The sequence below is a fragment of the Aristolochia californica genome, unplaced genomic scaffold, assembly GCF_029961685.1.
Source record: "Aristolochia californica isolate CCGP_79_NKW_82.1479 unplaced genomic scaffold, dmAriCali1.0.hap1 SCAF_4, whole genome shotgun sequence".
NCBI classification, from domain to species: Eukaryota; Viridiplantae; Streptophyta; class Magnoliopsida; order Piperales; family Aristolochiaceae; genus Aristolochia; species Aristolochia californica.
In genome coordinates, this window is record NW_027182103.1 from 42,796,761 (window position 1) to 42,821,725 (window position 24,965).

General features: G+C 38.1%; 2 protein-coding genes across 3 annotated transcripts in view; one reads left to right on the forward strand and one right to left on the reverse strand.

Moving 5' to 3' along the window:
- Positions 1–1,788: 1,788 nt before the first annotated feature.
- On the forward strand, positions 1,789–17,999 carry LOC137963571 (protein SGT1 homolog B-like). Its single transcript, XM_068810700.1, has 10 exons — positions 1,789–2,089; positions 4,893–4,962; positions 5,059–5,183; positions 9,747–9,891; positions 11,512–11,608; positions 11,734–11,799; positions 12,248–12,386; positions 17,129–17,214; positions 17,314–17,418; positions 17,679–17,999. Exons 1-10 carry the CDS (start codon positions 1,918–1,920, stop codon positions 17,784–17,786), a joined length of 1,113 nt encoding a protein of 370 aa, XP_068666801.1. The 5' UTR covers positions 1,789–1,917; the 3' UTR covers positions 17,787–17,999.
- A 941-nt stretch (positions 18,000–18,940) lies between these two features.
- The window catches only part of LOC137962919 (E4 SUMO-protein ligase PIAL2), a 31,442-nt gene continuing 25,417 nt past the window's right edge, over positions 18,941–24,965 (reverse strand). The window contains exons 12-16 of one of the 2 annotated variants that reach the window (XM_068810053.1): positions 23,951–24,002; positions 21,312–21,363; positions 21,110–21,226; positions 19,930–20,970; positions 18,941–19,836 (exon numbers count right to left, since the gene is read on the reverse strand). In XM_068810053.1, coding sequence (XP_068666154.1) covers positions 19,111–19,836; positions 19,930–20,970; positions 21,110–21,226; positions 21,312–21,363; positions 23,951–24,002 — 1,988 coding nt within the window. In that variant the 3' untranslated portion in view covers positions 18,941–19,110. Of the gene's footprint in view, positions 19,837–19,929; positions 20,971–21,109; positions 21,227–21,311; positions 21,364–23,950; positions 24,006–24,965 lie in introns of both variants that reach the window. The other variant, XM_068810051.1, reaches the window with a different exon arrangement.

Sequence of the window (24,965 nt, forward strand, 5' to 3'; positions counted from 1 at the left end):
GTGGGATTTGAACCCACCCACTCAACTTAAATTTTTGGAAAATGACCCATAAGCCAAGTCACTTTGAGTGTTATTGTTGGATACATTTAATAGATATTAGAATAACTAGAAAATCAGTATATTTATTTTTTATGCCATTTCTCATTTAATTCATATGAATTAAATAAATTTACATGTATATATATGAATATATAAATACATATTTATGATAATTTTTATCTTATGAAAATTTTTATTTAGGATTTTATGTATATTTTTTGTTGATCTAAATATAAGGAATTAATAATTGGCATCAATTCTAGTCAATTATTTTGGTGTCATATTTTTTTTATATTTGAATAATTGAGTAATAGCCACAACATTCTTAATTATGAAAATTTCTAGCGACATTAAGCTTAGTCACGTACAGTCAATGACATAAAATGTGATTAATCATGGAGATATAATAATTTAACTCCACAGGGTAAATGTTATATTTAAGTGATTAATCAGGATGAGATAAAAATATTTAAAAAAAATTAGTTGCCCACATGCCTAGAAATTTCGTTTTCATACATATTTTGATCCCACCATAAAGTGATATAAATCACTTATGTGTTATAATCTAACCCCATAGTAAAAATTACAATGACATGTTGATGTATTTGTTTGATATTTGACTTCGCATGTTTTAGTAAGCTTGTTGTTTATTTTGCCGTTGTTCAAACTTTATTTTTTCCAAATTTTGATGCCTCCTATATTATTCCTCTTAATGGAGACAATTATAATGATTGGAAGGTGAAAATTCTCCTGTCACGAGTGTATGGACCTTTACTTGGCACTTCGAGTGATGAACCTCCAAGGCTCATGGAATCCAATACCCAATTTGAGACATGTTTTTATGCAAAGTTTTAAATGTAAGTTAGAGTTGGAACTCGAACTTGAACTCGATTAAAATTATTAGGCTTGAGCTCGATTATAATTTTAGGCTCGAGACTGGGCTCAGCTCGAGCTCGAGTTCAAAATATTTAATCAAGCCCAACTCGAACATTGACAGGTTTGGGCTCAACTCGATATAATACCACCCCTATGTCTGGGTATTGGCAACTAACCTTTCTTTATAGAGTTCAACTCTCATCATCATCATATTTTGTTGTGTAAATCCTCTTACATTCAACAATTACAGTCCCATCTAGAGGATCAACTGATGCCCATGTCCACTAGTAATAAATGCACTTGTTTCTTTATCCATGTTGATTTCTAGGGACAAGATATAAATACAAGAGATCTCAAGGGAATGAGATAAGAGAGGAATTCTAACTCTTGGGAGAGAGGAAAGAAGGAAGAAGAAACGAGAGAAATATGTATGGATGAATTTGAGCCAAGAAGAAGATGTTCAAATACTCTACCATATGCCTTGAGGCTATATTTACAGTTGTGTAAAGGTATTTATAATTACTACAATGCCCTTAGAACTATATGCTTAAAAAAAAAAATATAAGAGGGCATACACCGGTTAGCTCTATGAAAATTTTATGCCATCTCTATGAAAATTTTCTATATTTACTAACTATACGACGCTTACAGAGAGCGTGGGTGTCTCTTAATAGTCCATAGCCTTTTTCTACTTAGGTGATACCAAAACATATTTGCACTAATAGATATACTAGACAAAGACAAGACAAATAACCAAAAAATAAGTGATGACAAATCAAAAGACACATTAATTATTTTATTTTTATTTTTTAGAACAACAGAAATTTGAGGTCTGAGTGATAATTTGATTAGACATTTCCAGTCTAGCGGTGATGACGTTCGTCATTTCTGTCTTCGTCTTCTAACGACAGGTCTTCCTGGCAAGAAGTAAGCTCCATCAATTCCTTAAGAGCGTCGTGGAGTGAAACCGAAGTCCTTTCCGTCGTCCTTGTGTGTGCTTCAATGGCGTTGAAAGTCGATCTTGATCTGGAGAAAAGGGCCAAGGAAGCTTTCGTTGATGACAACTTCGAGCTGGCCATCGACCTTTATTCTCAAGCCCTTGAGATGGACCCTAAGAAGGCTGATCTTTTCGCGGACCGTGCGCAGGCCAACATTAAGTTAAGAAACTATACAGGTAAGACCGTCTGTATCTTTTTATGTTTTTCTCGAGTTTCCGCCTTTTCTTTATCATTCAATAGTAGAGTCCTAGATCCAGTATAGTTCAGATATGTGGAGATAAACAAGACCATGCTTAAGAAGCTGATCTGTTGTGAGAGTCTAAGTTTTAGAAGCACACCACAAGAAATGCTTACTTTATGCGGGACTAGATTGCTCTACTAAGTGAGAAAAAAGCTTGCTCTGAACACCCACTGGATGAACCTGAGAGTAAAAGGAAGCAACAAACATGGTGGTCAGCTCAGCCTCTCTACTTATACCTACCTCTAGCATCGAAAGAAGTCTAGCAAATTCCTCTTTTTTTTTTTTTTTTTTTGAATAAGATGCTTCATTAAAAGAGGGCAGAAAACTAAAAGAAAGTTCCCCTAACAACAAGAGATTGTAGGGAAACTCCTTGTTTAGCTAAAGAAACAGCAATATCATTAGCTGATCTAGGAACATGAGACCAAAAACATTGAATACAGGAAGTAATCTTCATTATTTGATGAAAAACTCTCCAATGATGCCAAGGAGGGTCTGAAACTCTTGAACACTAGTTAATAACCACTTTTGAATCTCTTTCAATAATGAGTGGTATATTAAAGTTGTCCCGAAAAACCAAAAGACCTTGAAGAAGAGCAGGCATTTCAGCATTTGTAGAATCCGAAATTCTAAGCAGTCCTGAAAATGTTTGAAGTTGACTGCCTATCGAATCTTGAATAATTCGTCCAATTCCTACTTGACATAGATTACCAAAAGAACTACCGTCAATATTTAGTTTAAAATAACCGATAGGAGGTGGACTCCAGGTGATCATTATGGGAGGATGGGGCAGAACCGTCATATGAGCAATGATATTCCAATTATGATGAAGAGAGATGTCCCTCATGGTGATTCGGATTGAGTATGATGCCAAGAGGAGATATGTCCTGTAATCATTGAACCGGTTTCAATTTCTGGTCTGAATTTGCTATTAAACCTTCTGTTATTCCTCTCTTTCCAAATACCCCAAGGGTTATGAGCTAAACAAACTGACATAATAAGCTTCCCAATTTTTGAAACCTAAGGTCATGATTCATTTTGCACATTCCAATGAGAGTCATTGGGATGCAAAACTGAATTCCAATCTTATCAAGAACATGAGTCCAAATCCTCCAAGCACATAAGTACAGTGTAATAATAAGTGATTTACTGTTTCATCAATCTCATTGCATAGTAGACAAAGTGGACAGTGGAGCTGATTACACCGTCTTCTCAAGTTGTCCACTGTTAGGATCTTTTTCAAATGTGCACACTATAGGAAGTAGCGAACCTTTAAGGGACCAGAAGTCTGCTAAGCAACAGCTGCATCATGATGAGTATCATGGCTTTTCCATCCACTGGGATACTTATATGCCGAAGAGACTGGTAACAAATTACTATTATCACTCATCCATATCATTTTGTCTTGTTTATCTCCATATGTCTGAACTATGCTCTTCAATAAGATTAGAAACCAGATTAGTTTCTAATTCATTCAGACCTCTTCTAAAATTGAAATTCCAGAATTTATTATCTGTCCAGACTTGCTGAACAGTGCATTACAGTTCATACTTAACCTTTTTAACATGCTGTATCTATCACAGGGAGGCCCCTTATCAGTCCACCAATCAAACCAAAATCAAATTCTGTTACCACATCCCATATAGAGCCTTATATCTTTTTCAAACAGAGGAGGAAGATGATAAAAAGTTTTCCAAAGAGAAGAGAGATTCTGTCTTCTTGCTCCTTGAGTCCAACAAAAATCTGAAAAACCTACCTTAGTAGCTACAATAGATCTCCAAATTAGCTGAGAAGAGTTGTTGAATTTCCATAGCTGAGTAGATAGTCCAGCAGCTTCCTCTACCTCATGATTCCTTGAATTCCTTCTGAAATTCGTCCACCAACTGCTATTCCTGGAAGAACAAACAATAGAAGTGTTGTAGATCCCCAACAACTGTCTATAGCACAGAAAAGCAGATCTTAGGGTTCTATCATGTATCCACATGTCATGCCAGAACGGGGTAGAATCTCCTTGCTTAACATGCAATCTAATGGCCTTCAGGAACATGTGTTTCAGCTCGTGGATAGCTTTCTAGATATAAGAAGCATACCTGCAATGAGATTATCAGGAAACTAAGAATTATATGAGTAATTATACTTAATTGAAAGGTGCTCGATTTATAAGTTGGACATTGATAGCTAAGCCCCCTGGATGCTTTGGCAAACATGCCTCTTCATGATTCACTAAAGGATAATGAACCTATCAGCTGTCCCTCTCCAGAGGAAGTGATGTATAATGGACTCCATTCTTGAAGAAACACTAACTGGACATGGCAAAAAAGAATGATAATATTTTGGAATACTTGCTTACGTTGCCTTGACCAAAGTAGCCTTACCAGCAAGAATAAGAACCCTACCCTTCTAAGTAGACAGATGCTTCTCAAACTTTTCAATTACTGGGTTCCACTAGTTTTTAGCCAGTCATCCAAGGAATAGAGGTAATTCAAAATACGAGGTTGGCAGAGGCCCTACTCTACACCTCAAAATCTTAGTAAAGGTGGCCCAATCATTATCCAACAATTGACTCCCATAAGAGAAGACTCAGACTAATTAACTTTTTGACCAGAGATAAGCTCATAAATCAATAGCAAGGACTTAACAGTGAGGACCTAATGCATTGTGCTGGTGCAGAGAAGTACAAAGTATGTATGCCTTTTTTTCATACTTGTATAAATGATAAATCACTGAAATTTTTGTTTCAGAGGCTGTTGCTGATGCCAACAGAGCAATTGAGTTAGATCCTTCAATGCCTAAAGCTTACTTGCGCAAGGGGTCAGTGTTTTTTGTTATTTTTGTTTTATGTCTACTTGCCTTCATAAAATTCTTCCTACTAATTAGCTTTGTCATTCTTCTCATTCCTACTTGCAGAACTGCTTGCATGAAGCTTGAAGAATATCAGACAGCAAAGGGTGCTCTTGAAACTGGTGCTGCTTTAAAACCTGGAGATGCCAGATTCACCAACTTAATCAAAGAATGTAATGAGCGTATTACAGGTGAGTAGCTACATATACCCAAGTTATTTCTGTTACTTTTGGAAAAATAAAGTTTTAACTTGTGAACTGTTGAAATAGATCGTTGACTGTATCTTTTAACTTTAGGCTATTTTAAGCTCTTTGCGTTGTCAAGGTAGACTTGTTTTTCTTGCTTACTACTAAAAAATGATGATTGTTCTTTTCAATAATTGGCTCCTTTTGCCAAACTTCTACGGAGACGATCACTCACATCCTTCTACATTGCGAGTATGCCTTTTACGTGTGGACCAGCCTTTTAAACAAAATCGGTCTCCAATTCTGTTCCTCTCATAATCTCCCTTCAACCATTCTCTCAATTACAAATACCAGCCTTCCAAAACTTGGAAAATTATTAATATCTTGTTGTGTGGGGCATCTTATATGGGCATTATGGAAAGAAAGGAATAATAAAAAATTCAACCTAAAGTTTTTTTCTAGAGAAATATTGGTTGAAAAAATAATTGGTCAAGTTACTTCGTGGATTTTATTGCGTAAGGAATTATCTTCGAGGGTCAAACTTCCGAGAAAACTGGCGAACAGTAGCTAGAATGTCCCATCCTGCAAGGCCCCCTCGTATGGTGATTTGGTCCCCTCCCCCTATTGGCCATTTTAAATTGAACTTTGATGGTAGCGCGTATGGATGTCCAGGCCTTACAGGTTTTGGTGGTGTTGTTTACGATGAAAATGGAGTTATTCTCTTTTCTTATGTCGGGCCAATTGGAAATTAGGATTCTACAACTGCTGAATTAACTGGATTATTTAACGGACTTCGGATTTTCAAAAGTCGTGCTTCTGGGCCCCTTTGTATTGAAGGTGACTCAAAAGTTGTTATCAATTGGTGCGCAAATAATGAACGGCCTTCGTGGCGGCATTGGGATATGTTTTACGATATATGTAATTTAATTTCTACTTTAAATTTTAAATGGAATTATATTCCTAGATCTGCTAATCATTTAACGGATGCCTAGGCTAAACTAGGCGTCTCTCTCCAACACCTTGTTGTGGAAGGAGACCCTGTTTAGCAAGGTATTGTAATCTCTCTTTTCTTTTTAATACAACTTACACATCTTATTTCAAAAAAAAAAAAATTGGGTGATTTTATTTTATTTTTTGAAATGAAGATGTATAAACTATAAACAGAGGGAAAAAGAATACAATACCTAGCTAAAAGGGCCTTCCTCCACAACAAGGTGTTGGAGTGAAACACCCAACTTAGCTTGAGTGTTTGCCAAATGATTAGCTGACCTAGGAATGTGCTTCCAATTACAGTTCAGAAGAGAAATTAAATTACATATATAAAAAAAAAATCCCAATGCCGCCAGGGAGGAGGGGTTGACTTTGCACACCAGCCAATGTCAATTTTAGAGTCGCCTTCGATACAGAGGGGTCTCACAATATGGCTTTGAAAGATCTGAAGCCCTTTGAGCAATCCGGAGAGTTCTGCAGTGGTAGAATTGGAGATTCCAATTGGCCCGCGAAGGTGAAAAGTAGATGACCATTACCATCATGTATTACTCCACCAAACACCACAGGATCGGGGCAACCAAAAGTGTTGCTATCAAAGTTTAATTTATAGTGGCCCATCGGTGGCAGAGTCTAAATTGCCATTGTCGGAGGACGACTGGGTGATTTTATTAAGTGAGAGAAGAGCAAATACCTAGAACCAATATCTTAAACTCCAATTTTGACAGAAAGGAGGAAGTACTACGACAACTGTTGAAAATTTTGAACTATTGAAGTAGACCAGTGCTTTTAATTTTAATTTCAGTTTTTTGAAATGGTGGTATCAAACAACAAACATAGGAGGGCCCCGTTACAATGAGGGATTGGAGAGTGACCCTTAGATATAATTCAATATGTAGAACATGATTACATAAAAACCAAATATACAATTCAATATGTAGAACAAGATTACATATAAAGATGAATCTACCGAAGTGGTGAAATGACCAAAATACCCCTGGACTTGTTTTCCAACAATGATCGATGGAAGACCAACTATATCTTAAGAGCTACCCCTGATATCTTCAAATTTGTCAAGTGTGAGAAACCATGAAATTAGTAAGGATTCTGTAGGTGGTATTTAGCCAAGGAGTGACTTCAAAAACTCTCTGATTCCTCTCAAACCAGATATCCACATTATTATTTTACAAAGCTGTGGGAAGGAGGTACCCAGACCGATCTCAATGAGATGAGAATAAATTGAAGGCAAACATATTGACAGTTCGACATATTGCAAAAAATAGCACCATATTGTCTAGGAGTATGGACAATGCATGAAAAGGTGATCAATATTCTCATCAGCGAGCCCACATAGGTCACATAATAAAGTAGGCAAGGAAGATCCCCTTCTGGATAAAGATTCTTTGATAAGAATTTTGCCATAACGCAAGCTCCAAACCAGGCATTTTACCTTATATATCCCAGATAGCCCCCATACTTTCTTAGCTTGTATGCAACCCGTTTTGAATGACAAATAAGCATCAGTTATGAGCAATTTGTAGCACGAGGATATTGAGAATTTACCATCTGATGCAGGACCACCAGATTAGTTTATCTGGTTAAGTCCTGAGAAATAATTGATCAAATTTCAAGAGCATATTACTATCTTCTGTTTCAGCTTCATTTAGTGGCCTTCTAAAATCATTGTCCAATCAACATTCTAAATATTGAAACTTCAGCAAGAGAAGCTTGCTGGTTGATAGCAAGATGGGATAGGCAAGGAAATTTATTTTGCAGTGGTGCTTTGGATACCTATAGATCACTCCAGAATAAAACCCTTTGGCCATTACCAGCAACAATATGAACATTGGATTTGGTTTCGTGAAAGGTAAGGGACACATATAGCCAAATAGGAGAGAGATGCCTAGAATGCTCCTTGTCAAAACACCAGTGATCTCGGTTACCCTCCAACTTCCGAATAACAAAGTTCACCAGGGTAGAGAGGGAAACATGTTTAGCCGCCAACACCATTTTTGTAAGAAAAGCAATATTCATCCACCTAATATGTCTGTTGCCATTTCCACCAACTGATTTTGGTTTACAAACATCTTTCCAGATAATAAGATGGTGCTTGAATCCCTCCAATGTTCCCTTTCATAAGAAATTCCTTATTAACTTGTCAATTCTGTTTACTATACTGATTGGGCAATTTAGGATGGAGAGAAAATATGCTGGTATTCCCATAAGATATGATTGAATTAGAGTAAGTCTTCCAGCTTTAGATAGATGACCACCCTTCCAAGTGGATAATCTGGTGTGGACTCTTTCAATGACTGGATTTCACAATGATTTATCTGATCTGCCCATGAAGAGTCAAAGCCCAAGATATGTACTCGGAAGAAGCCCAGCTTGACAGCCTAACGTGGCAGCAAGCTGTTCCAGACTGCTTCTATCAATATTAAAACCAAAAAGAGTCATTTTCTACCGGTTTATTCGTTTTCAGCAAACATATTCGTTATGTCTTGACGTATTAGATCGCAACTTTGATGATAAAATTCAGTTGTCAATCTGTCAGGGCCGAGGGATTTATCAGTTGGCATAGTTTTTATGGCCTCTTCTATCTCCTTGTATATATTTGAGAAAAAATGAGAAGAGACTGCAATAAGTGGAACTCGTACATCAACACACTAAAGAACACAAAAGGCAAAAAGCATAAAATAGCAATGAAGAGAAAAATCAGAGAGTGAGGGAAATGCCTAAAGCGAGTTGTTGACAGTTAACCCCTTCCCTTGCCAAACTCTCTGCCACTGCATTGGTGCTCCTAACAACATGCTGCCAGTGAATGCGTCTGAAACTATTAATTGGAAAAGGTAGGAGTCAGAAAAAGGCTTAATTGAAAAAGGCTTTTCAAGCTACTTTGCACACTTGCTGATATGGTCTTGAGCTGCATGTTTTCTGGCTTTGGCAGACATTTCATCTGTGTACATTTTGAAAAAAAGCTCAGAAATTCCTTGACGATGTCTTTTTTTTAAACTAAGAGCCCCTTGAATGAGTGTAGTCAACTTCTGTTCCTCCTATTTGCTGATATCATAGTGTGAAGGAACATTGTGTTAGCATCATTTTTTTGAGAGGGCAATAATTTCATTAAAAAACTGTGTTAGTGTAAATTCGTTTTTTTGAGAAGGCAGTAATTTTATAAAAAAACAGTGTTAGCATCATTTTCTTTCAACCATTTGAAGCTGACCTGCTGTTTCAAATATACTCTTTCTTGAAAAAAGCTTCTTGTATTCATCCTTCAATGCATCCTTTGCTAAATCTTGTATCTCTTCATTCTTCCTCTATGTCAAGAACTGGATGTGAGGGAGAGTAAATTGGATGGATTTACTTTCTTTGCTTGATTAAAAGATTTCTTTTCAATCTTCTGTTAGGGTTAAACAATATAAATTATGTGGGTCCATTAGAACAAAGACTTCTAATTCCCTTGTAGTGTTTAATCTTATGCTAATGCACTTGAAAGCATTGGTTGTCATTGTAAAACATGAAAAGGTTCCTGATGCTCCGTGACTATGATTTTGATATAATTATTGCAAACTGTATATGCAGAAGAATCTGATGAACACCAACAATCAGTTACAAGCAATGTGCCTCCAAACGTAGAATCTCAATTAGATGCCACTAAGTCCTTGGAAAGTAGCACTGGACAGGGGATCTTGCATCAGGCTATGACATTGACTAAACTTATGTACAGGTGCTTTCTCTTTCCCTTTCTTGTTTCCTTCAACTGAATGATTTTTCGTTTGTCATGATTTAGCCAACTGACATTTTAAAACCCTAAAAAGGAATACAACAAATTGGCTGTGAAATGGAGATGATTTGATTTTCCAAAAAATATTTTTTATGTGATAGAGTGTTTTCTTTCTTTCTTTTATTACCCTAACTTTAATCAAATTTTGAATTATTGGGAAGTTTGGTTTTTGAATTGCTATAAAAGCATTGCTACTTTCAGTTAAAGTACAGATATTATCATAGGAGACCAATTACAAGGTGGATCTTGCCATATGATAGGAAATAAAAATGGTAAAGAAACCATGTTTTGGGGGGGGAAGGGATGAGAGTAGGTGTTGGCAAAGAGGTTTACTATCAAGAAGCCCATCATAAAACCGAGCAGCAGAAAATTCAGTAATAAAAATAAAGGATTAACAGTAAACAAGCTTCCTGAACATTCTTATTAGTCATGTTTGAATATCATTTCCTTCTTGTTAAATTATTTATTGAAGCATCCAGTCTTTATTCAACTTGTCATTGCTTTTCTTCTTTCTAGAAAGTCAGCCCATACTGCAAGATTAACTAATTCTGCTGTGAACTTTTGCTTAAAAGGGTGCTGCTTGCAGAAGCCTGGTTTTTGTCTTGTCTTTTTTTCTCTAATTTGTATTTGTGGCCTTTGTTTTGAGATGTATTAATTTTTTGAATAATAATTTATTTACCTTGAAAGTGCACCTCCATATTTGTTCATTCTTATGTAGAGGTTGATGTACTGTTGGTTGCAAAGTTGGTTAAGAAATCTAAGAAATCTTATGATTTGATTAATTTTCAACTGAGATTGTATGAGTTAAGAGGTGCACTGCAAAATCCGAGATCTGCTAATTCTGCAGCAGATGTGTTTGCCTAGTCGGGAGCAACCTTTCAATCTCTTGTTGTTAGAGATATGCTCCTGGGTTCTTTGTAATTCTCTTTGTTAATATATACATCCTTTTCAAAAAAAAAAAAAAAAAGAGGTACACTGCAAAGTATTGATATTATTGCTCTTAATATATTTCATGTTATCTTTCCTGTTTTTTCCCCTTCCTTTTGGTAGGTGGCGTTCTTTGTTTTCCCTCTCTTTTCCTTTTTTTTTCTTCATTCTTCCTCTAGACATGTATGTTAGGACTGTGCATTGATAGGTGGACTTTCACCTGAAGGTCAAAACTATCCTTGTATTGGTGTTACGAACATGACCCATGTGTGAAAGGGGTGCAGGGGTTGTTGGGACTTGTGGTGTTTTTAGATGGATTGGATGTGGTTATTTTATTAATACTGTTTGGTGATCCATGTTCTACTGCTGCACAATCATTTTAAGGTACTACTGGTAAATTATACTTGTTTTTATTGGCAACTGATTGAGCAAAGACTTCTTTCTTGTTGACAATTGGTATCCTTAGTTTGATAGGATGTCCTTATTCTATAGTTGGTTACGGGGATTTAACTCTTTTAGTAGCACATAAAAGTGCAAGTGCTTCCCCCATGCTTCCATTCTTTCTCTCTTTCTCTATGTGTGTGTGTATGCTATGTTCTATACATCTTATTTGATGAACTGAGAATCATAATGCAGGCATGAGTTTTATCAAAAACCAGATGAAGTAGTTGTTAGTGTACTCGCCAAGGGAGTGCCAGCTGACAATGTGACTATTGAATTTGGTGAACAGATTGTATGTTATCCTTTTTAGACTGAGTTCTTTATATATTTTCATTTTGAATCTGTTTTCTGATCTTTTTATCTGTATGCAATTATTATCCTAAAGAATTCTCATACAATTTAATCTGCTCTTTTCAGCTAAGTGTTTCAATTGGTTGCGCAGGAGAGGAAGCATATATTTTTCAACCGCGCTTATTTGGGAAGGTAATGTAATGGGACGATTTTTCCTAAACAAAGCACTAAAATAGAACTTTACTGCTTTCGTTTTCTAAATTTTTTTATTCCAATTTAAAAAATTTGTTTAATGCTTTAAAGAATGTAGTCAGAAAAAAGTTCTGGAAGTAAAATTTCTCAATTTCTTAGAAAAGAAATAATTGTCTGGAAGTAAATGTTGATACCATGTGAGGATTGATTTGTCATTTCTTCAAGACACAAGGATTCATTTCTTATTGTTGGCCTTGATCTGCCTGTTCCCTGCAAGCCGACAATCAGATGTGTATAATTTATCTAGGTTTCCAGTTTTTCTTTTAGTTTCTTTCTCGTTTCAATCTTAAGTATGTTATTAAGTGTTTTCTGATATATCATGTATGCTTCATTGTGGTGGCTGAATTGTTTGGCGTTATTTGGGCTTCGGCCCTGAGTGATGCACCAGATCATACCAGAAAAATGTAGATATGTTGTTTTGCCTACTAAAGTAGAGATTCGTCTTGCAAAAGCTGAAACTATTAACTGGACGACGCTGGAATTTTGCAAGGAGAATACCGTTCCCCAAAAATTAAATGTATCGTCAGGTATATCTTTCATCGATTGTAATATTTTACGCTTTTGTTTGAGAGTTTTGATTTGAACCATTTGGAAAGAAAGTCTTTGATTTTGACCTGCAACTATGTAGACATAAAGAGTGAGCGCATAAACAGTCATTTCACTGCTTGACTCTCTTTTAGTAGGATACACAATGCCATGTTGACAACAAGAAGCTGTAGTGACATCTCCTCCGTCTCTTGGGTATTATCTGTGGAATTTGCTATTTGGTGCACAAGTCGCATGTAGGCCAGTTATCAGATCATTTATTCTGAGCAACTCTTGGTCAAATTTCAAATTTCCATGGAGGATCCTATGAACCCTTTACCCATGTGAAAAAAGTTTTTTTTTTTTTAAATGATGTTGAATTTTATTAAGACAAAAACTCAAACGAGTAGATGAAAAAGTATAAATTTGAAGAGTATAGAGTGAGAAATTCAGAGGAAAAAAAAAGGACAGAGTTCTGGAATGATTCTCTTTGGGGGTCGTGCTTGACCCCCATCCTCTTTATAACTCAAGTTATGAATAATCACAAGTATGCTCTTATTCTCTTAAAAGTCTCTTAAACCCTTATATCTCTCAATATACCTACTCAAATTACACCAAACTTGAACTAGAGACAGACCTAAACTACTGAACAATTTTGTATCTATTCTAGAGATTACATTCAATGTAAAAAGACGAAACCACCTTTCAGCTGTTTTTCTTACACCATGCAATTACAACTTAGGAATCTTCTTCTAGAATCTCCCTGTAGAACAGCTGGTGATCTCAGTCAGAGTATTCCTTGTAAAACTGCAAGTGATCTTAGTTAGAGTAGAATCTCCTTCCCATCAGCTCAGAATAAGAAAGAAGTGGCTCAAATTTAGTGACATTTTATATCAGATTGATATCTGGTTTGTTTTACCGAGACATTTCAGATTTTGTGTAACTTGATGCAGCATACATGATTGAGATGCGGAACTCTAGTCTGTTAAAATAGGGTTTTCTCCAATACATTTTAGATCCCTAGACTTGTCTTTCACCTTGCTAAATTGGGCACAATTTAGCTGGGACAGAGGTCTCTCTGCTGGTCAGACATCCTTGTTTGTCATTAGCACTTGTTTTCTCTTGGAAGACTCCTCCAATGGACCAGCTCAAAGTGGGCAACTAATTGATAATCCTAAGTGCAGGCTCTACAACCGCAAGGATGTGATAATTGATTGATTTTGTTGGATTGAGCCTAGTTCCATCCTAAAATGACTAGCCACTTAGAGGCATCTTGCTTAATATAAGATTTTTCCCACTCAATACTCCCCCTTATATCTAGGCTTAGGCATAATAGGCTTGAGATGTAGGCACAAACTCCTAATGGAGCACACAGGAGTTTCACCTCATGGAGCTTAACACATAAATAACAAGGGGAGAGCAAACTAAGCTTTGGCCCACACACAAATCTTGCTCTGATACGATCGTTGCATTGAACTTGGTGCCATCCCAAAATGACTTGCCACTTAGGAGGCCTATTACTAAACCTTATAACCAATCATTTTTCTTAAAATTTCTCCATGTGGGACTTTTTCCCACTCAACAGACTTTTCGTGTAGTGTTGTTTCTCCTTAGATATCTAGAGTGATTTGCTGTTGGAGTTCAGCCTTTGATGTTGCTTTCAATTGCCTTATTTATCCCTTTTTTTAGTATAGCAATAATTTATTAGCAAACAACAGATAACCAAACAAGAGCTTAGAGGAGCACTCCCCCTACAATCAGGGATTGGAGGAGGGCTCCATTTTTAGCAAGAGAATCAGCAAACAAGTTTGCTGACTTCAGGGTGCGAGTCCAAAAATAATTACAAGGGGGAATAAGATCACAAATCTTTCTAAGAATACTCCAATGCCACCATGGGGGGTGGAAACAATAGAACACCAGTTAATGACAACCAGCGAGTCATCTTCAATAATGAGGGGACTATAAAGATGTCACCGGAAGAGGATGAGGCCATGATAGAGGGCGAAGAGTTCAGCTTCTGTAGAGTCTGCAGTCCCCATAGGACCCTAGGACCCGAGTAAGTGAGAAGAGCTCGGCCATCAACATCCCGGATGATGCCACCAAAACCCACAATGCCAGGGCATCCTTGAGCACCTCCACCAAAGTTTAGATTAAGGAAGGTGATGGGAGGAGGGATCCAGGCAGTATTGATTGGCGAATGGCGGCTGCAAGTCATGGTGGCAATGGTTGACCAGTTGAGGCGCAATGAGGCACTGATGAATCTGAATTCCTTCCTGGTATGGAGCCAGGCCAAGACTTGGCTAATAATCTTGCTAATGACCTTCTCCGGATGACTAGATTTGAAGTTGAAGCGGTGATTGGTGTGCTCCTTCCATATGGCCCAAGGAGCGTGACCAATTATTGAGGAAATCAATAGTCTGCCTAGGGAGGGGAGAAGAGGTCTTGAAGCCGTCATGGTGATAGTGAGGAGGTCGCTGGGAAGGCAGAAATATAGGCCCAAGTGATTGAAGAAGCCAGACCAGACCAACCAAGAGAATTGGCAGTGAAGAAGGAGATGGTTGGTTGTCTCTTTTGCAGCATTGCAGAATGTGCAGAGAATGGAAGGGGGCAGTGTGCCCCGTCTATGAAGATGGGGGGTGGGCGGCAGCTTCCAGATGCAGTATGTGTCGCTAGGTTCTGCTGAGGGAAGCCATCCATTGATGAGATGGTTGGCAGAAGACACAATGAAGTTGCCATCCTGTTCTAGATGCCAAATGATTTTTTCTTTCGTATTGAGACGAATGGTGATGTCATGCAGAAGCTTGAGTAGGGATGAAGCCATGGTAGCCTCATCGGCTTACGCCGAAGGAAAAGGTTCCAATTGTGCCGGGGGGGTGGAGACCATAAGGAAGTGACAGTGGCATTAGGTTGATAACTGATTTGTAGGAGAGGGGCATGGGTGGTGCTGAAAAGGTTGGAATCACACCACCAATGGGACCAAATGGCGAGGCTCGCACCATTTCCAACAAAAAATCTGGATCCTTTCTCAAGAAGACCGAGTAGAGGAAAGAAGGTCCGCCAGAGGGGGGAGAGAGATTTTGATTTCTGCCCCCCCGCAATCCACCAAGGTGAGGTCCATCTCAGATTATATGCAATCAAGGTCTCGATATACTGTTAGGGGTTGCATTGAATCTCCATAACCATTTAATAATGAATGCTTTGTTAGTGCTATGAGTCTGCCAAATGCCAAGGCCACCTCTGCTCTTTGGTAAACAGATATCACTTCATTTGACTAGGTGGTATTTGAAGCCAGTTTCCGAGCCTTTCCATAAGAAGTTGCACCTGAGCCCATCAATTTTCCTACAGATAGCCATCGGGCAGTGGAGGAATGAAAGGAACTAATTGGGGATTCCAGCAAGGCATGGATTGATGAAAGTAAGTCTGCCGGCTTTGGATAGTAGATGACCCCTCCATGAAGGTAACCAACAACTGAGATGCTCTAGCACCGGATCCCATAGGTGCTTACGAGGGCGGTCTTCAAAAAGAGGTAGGCCCAGATAGGAGGGCAGAGAGCTGATTCCGCAATGCAAATAAGATGCCATGTCTAGAAGAAGGGTGGAATTGATGTGGAAGCCGATGAGAGAATTCTTCTTCCCATTTTTCTTCTGGCCAGAGGTTATCTCAAAGATGGTTAGAGGTGCTCCATCAGAGGAGCCTCCCTTTAAGGCCTGGATGATACAGCTTGATGGTTAATTCTTGGTCAGCTGGTGTGGAGAGGTGTCCTTCATAATTTATCTGGTCATATCCTTTTGGTCTCTGTTCTGTTTGAACTTTCTGAGAATCTTTGTTTCTTGGAGCTTTTTGGTTCCATAGATTCTGAGCTTCGGGCTTGCTCATGAGGGATGAACTAGTTTAGCAGCTGAGCCTTCTTATGGAAGGGGACTTGGTGGTCACTGTTGGCTGGAGTTGTTTAAGAGATAGCCCTATGGAGACTTCTTGGTTTGACAGTCGAGAATATTCTTTAGATCTCTCTCCATATCTTAGCAACTAACTCCATGAAGCACGGATTTTCTTGTACTTTTTATTGCATCATGACAAACCCATTTCATACTAAGCTTACCAAACTTTATGTCTATTCCCAGGTTGGGCCCTACCTAATAATAAAAATCCACCAATCTTATGTGTTGACATCCACAATTGTTCTGTATAATGGTTTTCACTTCGGATTAGCTAGCCTTTTCAGCTTTATGATCACTTTCACTTTTCCTTAGTAGCCCTTTAGTAACTTGTCTTCTCTAGAATTATAAACACAGAAAGTGTTTGCTTTGACACCACATGTTAGCTATGATCCCTATGGTGCTCAACTTAGGGTATGACCATCAGGTAAGTTAACCTACTAGGGGATAGGTTTAAGGAGTGACTTTTCTCGTTTTGTCAGCTTTGGAGATTTTTATATATTTTAGTAGATAAAATTCATCTTACTATCTTAATTTTAGAAAAAAACTGTTCTGGGTTTTGTGAATTCACTCTTCAAGCTAGGGATTCAAGGTTTTGTTATTGATTTGTGGTTTTTAGAGTATTCTCTATGGTAAATTTTTGCCTTCTCCTAAATGTCTGCATGTCTCAAAACATTCTATTTGTGGCAATTATGTGTTCACTAAATGCAGGTTGAAACATGTAGTTGATTGTTATCGTCAGATATTAAGATTTGAAGCTAATTTAAGACATTCCCATCAATGGCTGCTGTGTTGTTGATTTTTTGCAGGTGTGAGCTCACATAGGCCATTATATCCATCATCAAAACCGAGAGGTGTTGATTGGGATAAGCTGGAAGCTCAAGTCACGAAGGAGGTGGGTGGTAAAACCTTTGCGATTTTATTCTCTTGTTACATTTACTGAACAGACGTCTCCTGCTGGAATGGATTCTTTATGAACAGTTGTTTTGTGTAGGAGAAAGAGGAGAAATTAGATGGTGACGCAGCTTTGAACAAATTATTCCGTGGCATATATCAAGATGCTGATGAAGACACTAGAAGGGCCATGCAAAAATCTTTTGTAAGTTCTTCATATTACTATGTTGAAATCTATTTCATGTGTCCTGAAGTTGTTTGAGGTTCTAGCGTCACCCTGAGAAATGAACTAATTTCACAAGTAAAATGTCTTCAATATTTGTTTGATTGATAACTGTCTTATAAAGTAATTGGCAAAGCTCTATTGAGGCAAGGGTAATCTGGATAACTGTTTTGGAGGATTTGAGTGCACGGTTGGTATTTTGTGTATGCGGCTTCACTTTGTTTTCTCTGCTCTATCTGCAGGTGGAATCAAATGGAACTGTCTTATCCACTAACTGGAAAGAAGTGGGCTCTAAAAAGGTCGACGGTAGTCCTCCTGAGGGTATGGAGATGAAGAAATGGGAGTATTAATTGTTTGTTCTCTAGTTCGTGGTGTCTCATATTGTTAGACGTTCTTGCGGATCTTTAGGTACAGGTTCGTGTTTTATGGCATTTCATCATTCCTTTCGGGTAGTAAGCATGTTGGATCATGTTTTAGCTGTATATTTTGATTATGGTCTGCATGTGAGTATATACCGTTGGAATGATCAATATGGATTGTTGTTGCTGCTTCCCCATCATAAACTGTTCTTGGCCCCTCCATGGTTGCAGCAGTTCGTATGGCCATGTGGGCAGCTTTTTTCATTTTTTACTATTTAATTACTACAAAGTTGAGGTAGCGGTACTATAGGAAGAATATTAAATATTATGAACGAACGCTAGGATCGAACCCCCCCCCACTGTTTTTGCTATTTAACAACTACAAAATTGAGGTAATGGTACTATTGGAAGAATATTAAATATTATGAACGAATACCCTTTTTTTACTATTTAATTACATTACAAAGTTGAGGTAAAGGTATTATTGAAAGAGTATTAAATATTATGAACGAAAGCTTGGGTCGAAATCCCACTTCTACTATTTAATTACTATAAAATTGATGGGTTGGTACTATTGGAAGCACTTTAAATATTTTGAACGAATGCTTTGGGTCGAAATCGTATTCCCATTTTATAGCTCGTTAGAGAGTTGTAACTGCCAATAGTAACAAGACTTTCCTGCAGCAGTGTCCCTGAGCTTATTAAAAGTGAACTTTCAGAGGAATCACGTCGGGTGCTTTGAAAAAGATTGATATGCATGTATAAAAGCGGATTCCTTGGGCAACGTATCCGGCAGCAATGTTCGTCCTTGTGTTCCCACTGACGGTTTCATTCCTGCTCTTATCAGCTATCTTTAAGATTAGATACGCATGCGCTGAGACCATCGCCACCGGGTACAGGAAAATAACTGCAAATCTATCAAGGGAGCTGTCTACAAGAATTTTTCTAGTCACAACTTTTATCAGCTACCAAAATAGCACAAAAATATTATAATACGCAAAACGACATAAAACTTATCGAATAATTTTTTTGGTTTGGGTTTCACTATCATTAACCATGGAGTTTGGTCAAGATGTCGTAGACCAACAACAACCTCGGATTAACAATATCGATAAAGAGATTTGATGGCCATATTCAGAAACTAATTTGGAGCACCAACCACTACTCTGTAGAGCAGTTTTCAATATAAATTATATAGTTTGGACACCGTGTATCACATTTACATTACGCACCCCGCCTCGCCTCAGGTGTATCAGTGCAACACGATAGAATGATCAAGAAGACTAGAGCTAACAGACAAGTCTCCCGTGTTCCCCTATGATGTATGTGCCTGTATGTTCTTGTTGGTAACAAGACCATGCCCCTGTGATGGGGCAGGGGTCGTTTGGGGCAGCTGCATGGCTGGTTGAATCATCTGTCTCGGTGTATTCAGAGTCGCTGATGCAGTCGGTTGAACCATAAGATGACCGAGGGCAGTGGAGTGTGCTCGGCCAGAAAGATTTCCCATCATCCGTCCTGTGGGTCTCCAACTCTGTTCCGCTAGCAATTCAGGTGTAGCTGTATTTCCTAGTTGCAGCCCTTCAGCTGCACCCAAGCTCAAATTGTGTCTCTGTGGACGCTCTCCCATTGGCACTTGTTGCTTTATGCTATCAGAAGACACTGGAAATGATGATGATGATCGTTGACTTCCAGAAAGTTGCCTTGTCATTTGTGAGGACGTTCGTGAATTATGTTGCTGATGACCACCGATGAAGCAGTTATTAGTTGGTGTATTAGGAAAACGAGGGGAATATGGTTTAGACAAACTTGAAGCAACAGATCTGTTCATGATTTGAGAAGACACCCTGGCAGCTGGAGGAAGTTGCATATTCTGATGGTCTAATAGAGCAGACCCTGATGCGACTCTATAAGCACCACTTGCTCTATGCTGTTGTTGCTCTGAGGGTATCATCCTCAAGCTACTACTTGCAACTTGGCTTGCTGCAGGAAGGCCAACGATCTGTTGGAATGACTGGCTAGGTGGTACTGCATACTGGTGGTCCTGATGGTCCCAGAACAAACGATAAAAAGAGAGTAGTTATAGGAACAGTTAAAGAAATAAGGTGGAAATAACATACCCTAGAAAATATCAAACCTGTGTCATTGCAAATGCAGGCAACACAACATCAGAGGCTGGGGCAGATTGCACCGGCTGTCTTGAAAAGGATTGCAGCCTTTCCATGTCAACACTTACAGCAGTACAAAAACCAGTATCAGCACTCGTCGGCAAAGAAGTGGGTGCTTGAGAAATTATTGCCCGAGAGAGGATCCCACCAGAAGGGCTAATGGGATGAACTGTTGATCGTGATAACCTTTGATGATGAGCAGGTTGAGGTTGAAATGGGGTAGGTAGTTGTGTCTGAGCAGGAAGTGCCTGAACTGCAATGGGAGTCCTGTTAATATGTCTAGGTATTGATGACCTCAGGGCAGAGCTACTGCCACTGAGAAGAGGGTTTTCATTTCTTTGTGGCTGCTGCTGTAGGGGTAAGTTTTCAGTGCTCGCCACTAACTGCCAAATATCTGCCGGTTTCTGGAAAGATGAGCTCACTGTTTGAGGGATTTCTCGATTTAGTGCTGGTGAAACTGCATCAGTCAGTATAGGGGCTGGAACAGTAGGAACTGGAAATGCAGATGAGTGACAATTAGTACGGCTATCTATTGTAACAGCAGCCCCAGTACCTGAACTACCACAATCAGTATTCTCAGTAGAAACTGATGTAACTAGAGAGAGAATTCTTGTCCACATAACATCATATGCACCTATTTGAGAATCAGGAGCATGGACTGCTTGAGCAGCTGCCTCAGATACATCTACAACTGGATTCTCTGATAGATTTTCAAAACCACCTTGTAGCCCATGAAAAGGTTTTATGTCTTCAAATTCGAGAATTTGATGTTCTACAATGCTCACTTCCCCATCAACTGCTTCCAGAGTCAAATCTACAATATGGGTATTGGAACTCCTACTACCCTCTCCTAGTCCCTCTTCTTGCTGCCCAGAGGTAGATGATGACTCATTTGGTTTCTGTTGGCAATCAATGTGGCCATTACTATCACCTTTTTCTGAAACAATTTTCCAGGAACCATCTCCCGAAATAAGCACATCAACGATATGCTCCCTTACCTCTTGCAGTATCTGGAGACAATAAAAGCAAACAAACATTGGCGTTATTCATAATGGGTTTAGAATTCAACAAGAACAGAAAAACAGCACTCCTATCATTAGGCAATGTCATTACATACTTGGGGAAGGAAAGAGAAAAAAGTGAACTTACCATGGCCATATTTTGATCAATACGCAAGTCACAGCAACTGACAGGCTGATTACAATGAGGGCATCGCCATGATGGCTTCCTCAAGTTTATCTCCAAGAAGTTGCTATAATCAAAGCACTAATAAAGAACCACCACAATTTATCATTTAACCAGGCCAAAAACTGCTGAGTTGATCTAATAGAAGCCCATAAAAATTTCCAACCTGGTGATGTCTGCAGAGCTGTCCTTTAACTGGAGTTTTAATTCGTTTGAAGCTGCAACAAAGAGAATTGTTTAGGTGGACATAGTTTTCAATTTAGCAGCACACCATCCTGCTGACTTTTACACATCAAGATTTGCTGTCACATTTGATAGTGAAATTCATTCACCTCAGGCTTGACTGGGCTACATGATAGTTGTTTGCTAGCTTTAGTCAGATAATTTTGCCAATGCATCAAATAATAACCTTGTGATGGAATTCTTTTAAAAGTACCTCATTAAAGAGAGGAGCTCCCTGCCATTCACCCCAAAAAGGGAGCTGTCCATCAACATGCTGTTTATGGATTGCATCAAAATGTTTTCAGTACCTCTCTCTCTCTCTCTCTCTCTTTATTCTTTTCTTTCTTAATCATTATTATTATTTGATAGATTGGTCCTTAGGATCTTGGTTGGGTATAGGCGGGTGGCCAAGCATAGATAAGAGGGGGTTCATAGGGGAAGTTAAACACTTGCTTAGCACAGAAATAGTTGAGGAAATGGTAGTGATATGATTGACGATAGGGTTAGGAAGATTGTACTGGACATGGTTCTGGTTTGATTGTTGCTACCAGGGATCCAGCCTGAGTCTATCAGAAAGTGGGTTGATGAGAGATGCTTCAGATGATTGGTTTGCATCCATAAGTCTGCCTTTGAGTTCCTCCTGGTCCTTGAATTGGTCTACTTCTGGTGTGGACAGGCTAGGAAGAGCGATATGGAATAGGCTGCGGCTAGTTCCGCCAGTTCTGCATTAGTGAGGCTCACAACATGAAGATGGTTCAAATATAGGGCTGCTAGCAATCAAGTCCATCTTAAAATCACTTGAAGCATCTTCACATCAGATCAGCTGAAAAAGCATAAATGCGCAATACTACGATAGTGAATAAGCGATGCGGCATATGGAAAGAAAAATTAGTGGATCACATAGATTGTCAAGAGTAAAAATCTGAAGAACTAAAAATTTAGTCACTGAGAACGAATTTAGTGTCGTTGAAAATGATTTCATTTTTGGCGGCGCTGAATTCAACATATACCTCAGTTTTGAAACTGGGGATGTGTAAATTTTTAGTGACTATATTTTTAGTACTACATTTTTTCATGCTCAATAGCCTATGTGATCCACAAACATCTTTTTTATGCAGCAATTGGTAATTAGCAGTTGAAGTGTTATGCAATTATGCCATTTCAGCTGATCTTTTCACATGAAGGAGTTTTAGCAGATAGGTACAAATAATTTAGATATTCATGAGAAGACTAAATTGAGATTAGGAGTGGGAAAATATCACACTTTATGTAAAGTGAAAGGACTACTTGGGTGATATTTTTACAAATGGCCTAGCTAGAAAAAAATTATCACATATATTTAACGAGTTGTGGCAATTTGAGAGAGGAAAAGGAGCATGGAATTAAATTCATCGAAGATTAGGTACTCGCAATTTTCTATTTAACCATTAAATTCAATTTAGTGTAGAAATTGATTTATTCTCATTCTATTGAAATTCAGTTGGGATTTTTTTCTTATTTCATTTATCTTCAATGATAAAATGGAGATTGTTATAAATAAAATGGAAGAATGAAATTCTTGCAAATAAAGTAACTTTTTTCAAGAGGAAAAAGGAGGGTGCAGCCAAGGTTGGGTGGATTTGAGTCCAGCTTACTTTCCCTCTCTGAAATACATGCCCCAAGTTGAGGGGTGTGTTGCATAATGTAAGTTTTTAACTTAAAAGGGTCAATATTGCCAATTATTTGCTAAGTTATTATTTTCCTTGTATGTTAGAGGAGCAATTATGCAATTTTCTGTGCTCTGATTATTTTCATATCTTCACAATAATTAAGCACCACGACAGCCTTGTACTGATTGCATAGGTTTACTTGAGCATGTTTCCTCCACTTTGACATATCATGTCCTATTTCCAATGTCAGAACTTTTTCAAATCTTCTCTCTAACTTCAATCAATTTTATGTTTGGCCTGCCCCTACATCTCAACAGTCAATCCACAAATGATACACCTTCTCAAAAGTGTACTATAAGGTCTAATTAATGCAAACTGATGGCCAGTTACAATTTAACTGCACATTCCAGTGTCAGGATTACATGAAGAAAGTATTCAACCAATGCCTCTGCCCAACGCATTTTTTATACACGACAGTCATTGTCTTGTATATCAAAATTACGTAGAAACTCCTTGGATTTTTACCAATTGTACATCAATCTTGTAGAGTTAACTCCAATTTATAAAATAAAATTTCTTCTTAAAATGCCATCTACAGCGCATACCATGGATAATTATTTAGAAAACCCAAATTTTAATCAATTCTAATCTGTACATATCAAATCTATATTCACCTATATGAATTGAATAATTTTCTATTTTAAAACAATTTTTTACTCATGTGGAATTGCATCTCATCCTTCAGATGGCGGCAGACACCAGAATCATAAAAATAAATAGCTCATTCAAAATTAAAAGCAAAATCCTTTTCTTTTTAGCAATGGAGACAAACAAATTCAGTGTAAACTATCAAAACACTATGAGATGAGTTGAAAGAAATAGTTCTTAGGAGATGAGCAGTTCAAAGCCTTATTTAAGAATGTCATAAACGTACCTGATAGGACAATTTAGAGATATTCTTGACGGTCCTTCAATCACCTCACCATCTACTGTGCAGGTCATGGTCATTGGTCAAGAAACCAACATCAAATTTATTCTTGGAAATACTTGTCAAATTACGAGAAGCAAATGAAAGACACAGCAAAAGGATAAATACCCTCATTGCATGCAATTTTTTAAATTCAGTTACAGTTGAGTTACATGGAAAAATATGCCCAACAAGTTTCTCTAACAAGAGAAAATGGAAATTCCATTGAAAATTTCTAAACCTAATTGTTGGAAGATAGGGCCCAAGATCACACGACCAAGGAAGGCCCACGTATCCAAGTGTGTTAGAAGATGGGTCCAAGCCCATAAGACCCAAGAAGACCCATGCATCCAAGAGATATAGAAGACGGGCTCAAGGCCCACATATCAAGGAAAAGGCCCATAGGTCCACATACAATGATGGCAGGATGGTAAATAAAGAGTCATCTCATAGAGATGGCATTGATGTAATTAAGTTAAAGTTCCAGGGTTAAAACCCTAAATCCTAAACCCTAAGTTCAGGGGTATTATTGTAATACAGTAGTTTGATTAATCTATAAATTGAGCTTTAGGGGAAGGATTAGGATTATCAAATCCATAACCCTTCTTCCTCCACTTTCTCCCAATGGGTCTCTCTCTCCCTTTTTGTCCATGAGCTAAATTCATAGAGTCCTGAAAATCAACATGGTATCAGAGCTTTGATTTTTAGGATTCCGACTTATGGTTTTCCAGGTTCATTCTCCTTTGTTTTTTTCCGTTGTTGAATATTAATTTTTTTATTTTGTTGCTCATGTTTATTTTTTAGTAACTACACCCCTTAGCTGTATTTTTTTCCAGATTGCCATTCATAGATTTTTTGGATTATCCAGTGAATCCAATCCGAGTGAACTCGACTGGACAGCAAACATCTCTTATTTCGTCCATGTTTACATCCCTAGAAATTCTCAGCATGTCTAGAATGATCGTCGCATCAAAGCAAGGCT

What these genes read in the sequence shown, in the direction of transcription:
- LOC137963571 (XM_068810700.1), top strand. Translation starts at nt 1,918, where the DNA reads ATGGCGTTGAAAGTCGATCTTGATCTGGAGAAAAGGGCCAAGGAAGCT. An exon ending in ATGTAATGAGCGTATTACAG is followed by an intron (nt 5,184 to 9,746) that starts GTGAGTAGCTAC and finishes CTGTATATGCAG; the next exon opens with AAGAATCTGATGAACACCAA. An exon ending in AACCGCGCTTATTTGGGAAG is followed by an intron (nt 11,800 to 12,247) that starts GTAATGTAATGG and finishes GTGATGCACCAG; the next exon opens with ATCATACCAGAAAAATGTAG.